General features: G+C 30.9%; 1 protein-coding gene across 1 annotated transcript; it reads left to right on the top strand.

Annotated features, from left to right (window-relative positions):
• Positions 1 to 296: 296 nt before the first annotated feature.
• On the top strand, positions 297 to 1,279 carry LOC116340431 (GA-binding protein subunit beta-1-like). The gene is made up of 7 exons (XM_031766911.1): positions 297 to 382; positions 467 to 489; positions 570 to 668; positions 752 to 850; positions 915 to 1,013; positions 1,080 to 1,119; positions 1,226 to 1,279. The coding sequence occupies exons 2-7, from the start codon at positions 474 to 476 to the stop codon at positions 1,266 to 1,268; spliced, it is 396 nt and encodes a 131-aa protein (XP_031622771.1). The 5' UTR covers positions 297 to 382; positions 467 to 473; the 3' UTR covers positions 1,269 to 1,279.
• Positions 1,280 to 1,293: the final 14 nt, after the last annotated feature.

Below are 1,293 nucleotides of genomic sequence, written 5' to 3'. Positions count from 1 at the left end.
ATTTTTATAGTATTTTGTTAGAAAATAGAATACTTTCAAATGTCGTACAAATGGGTTTATCATGAAAGTGTGAAAAATCTTTTCTCGGGTACTTCTGCTATTAAATTAAAGAATATTTCGTTGCCAAAGTTGAAAAATATTTTTTGGTCTCGAACTTTACGCTGTTTGAAAGACTTGAAGAATCGAGCAAATATTATTTTGAACTTTCTTAATAAAATACGCAACTACCACCGTGCGGAAAAGTTCGTCTTACTCCCGTAAGACTCTTTATTTTTAATCACATTTTCAATATTTAATCAAATTAAGGTTACGATCGTGTTGTCGAGATACTGATAAAATATGGTGCTGACGTAAATATAAGAAAAGATGACGGATGGACACCGTAAGTAGAGATACTATTTGAGTCCCGTTCTTGAAATTTTTTGTGAAATTTGTTTAATTATTGCATCTTTTATTTGAACTTTAGATTAAATATGGCTGCAAAAAAAGGTGACTATTTTTAAGATGAACCGAATGTTTTGGAAAACTTTCCGAAAATATTTCTTAAAATTTCAACATCATTTTCATAGGTTATCTGCGAATTGTTGAACTGCTACTTAAAGCAGGTGCAGATATCAACATTCAGACAAATGACAAACAGACTTCGTTATACATCGCGACTTCGGCTGGTTCGATTCATTTTTTTATATATGAATTCAATTCGCTTTCACTTACGAATCAAATGACAATTTTTTTCACATTCAAAATTCAGGTCATGAAGATGTCGTTTCAATGCTACTCGAAAAGGGTGCTGATGTTAACATTCAAGAAATTTATGGATCGGCACCATTGCATAAAGCAGTCGAAATAAGTATTAAGACTGATGAGGAAATTTACTTACGTTTTTTTCACGAAATTTGTCGATTTTCATTCAGGTTTTGTGGAGATCATCGGGTGTTTACGGAGAAAGGGAGCCAATGTTCATTTAAAGAATGGAAAGAATGAATCCGCTTATGATATTGCTGTTAAGCAAGGTACTGATAATAATTATATTTGTCAAATTGTCGTCAATTTAATGATTTTTTTTTTATTTTACTCAGGAAATAAAACAATCATCGACATTCTGGTTCCTTCAATGAAGTAAGTAAAATTAATTTGATGCTTGGTAACAAGTCAACCATTTTAATAATTCAAGCTTCGTATTTTCTGTATTAAACAATGAATTTCTAAATAATGTTTGTTACAGACCATGGAAAAAACTTCATAAGGCGGCTCGTGATGGTAAATAATAATTGAAATCTCTTACATTTCAAA

The sequence above is a fragment of the Contarinia nasturtii genome, unplaced genomic scaffold, assembly GCF_009176525.2.
Source record: "Contarinia nasturtii isolate CC-2019 unplaced genomic scaffold, AAFC_CNas_1.1 Cnas_scaffold_687, whole genome shotgun sequence".
Lineage (NCBI taxonomy): Eukaryota > Metazoa > Arthropoda > Insecta > Diptera > Cecidomyiidae > Contarinia > Contarinia nasturtii.
Note: the sequence above shows the minus strand (reverse complement) of the source record. Positions and strands in the feature narration are given on the sequence as shown.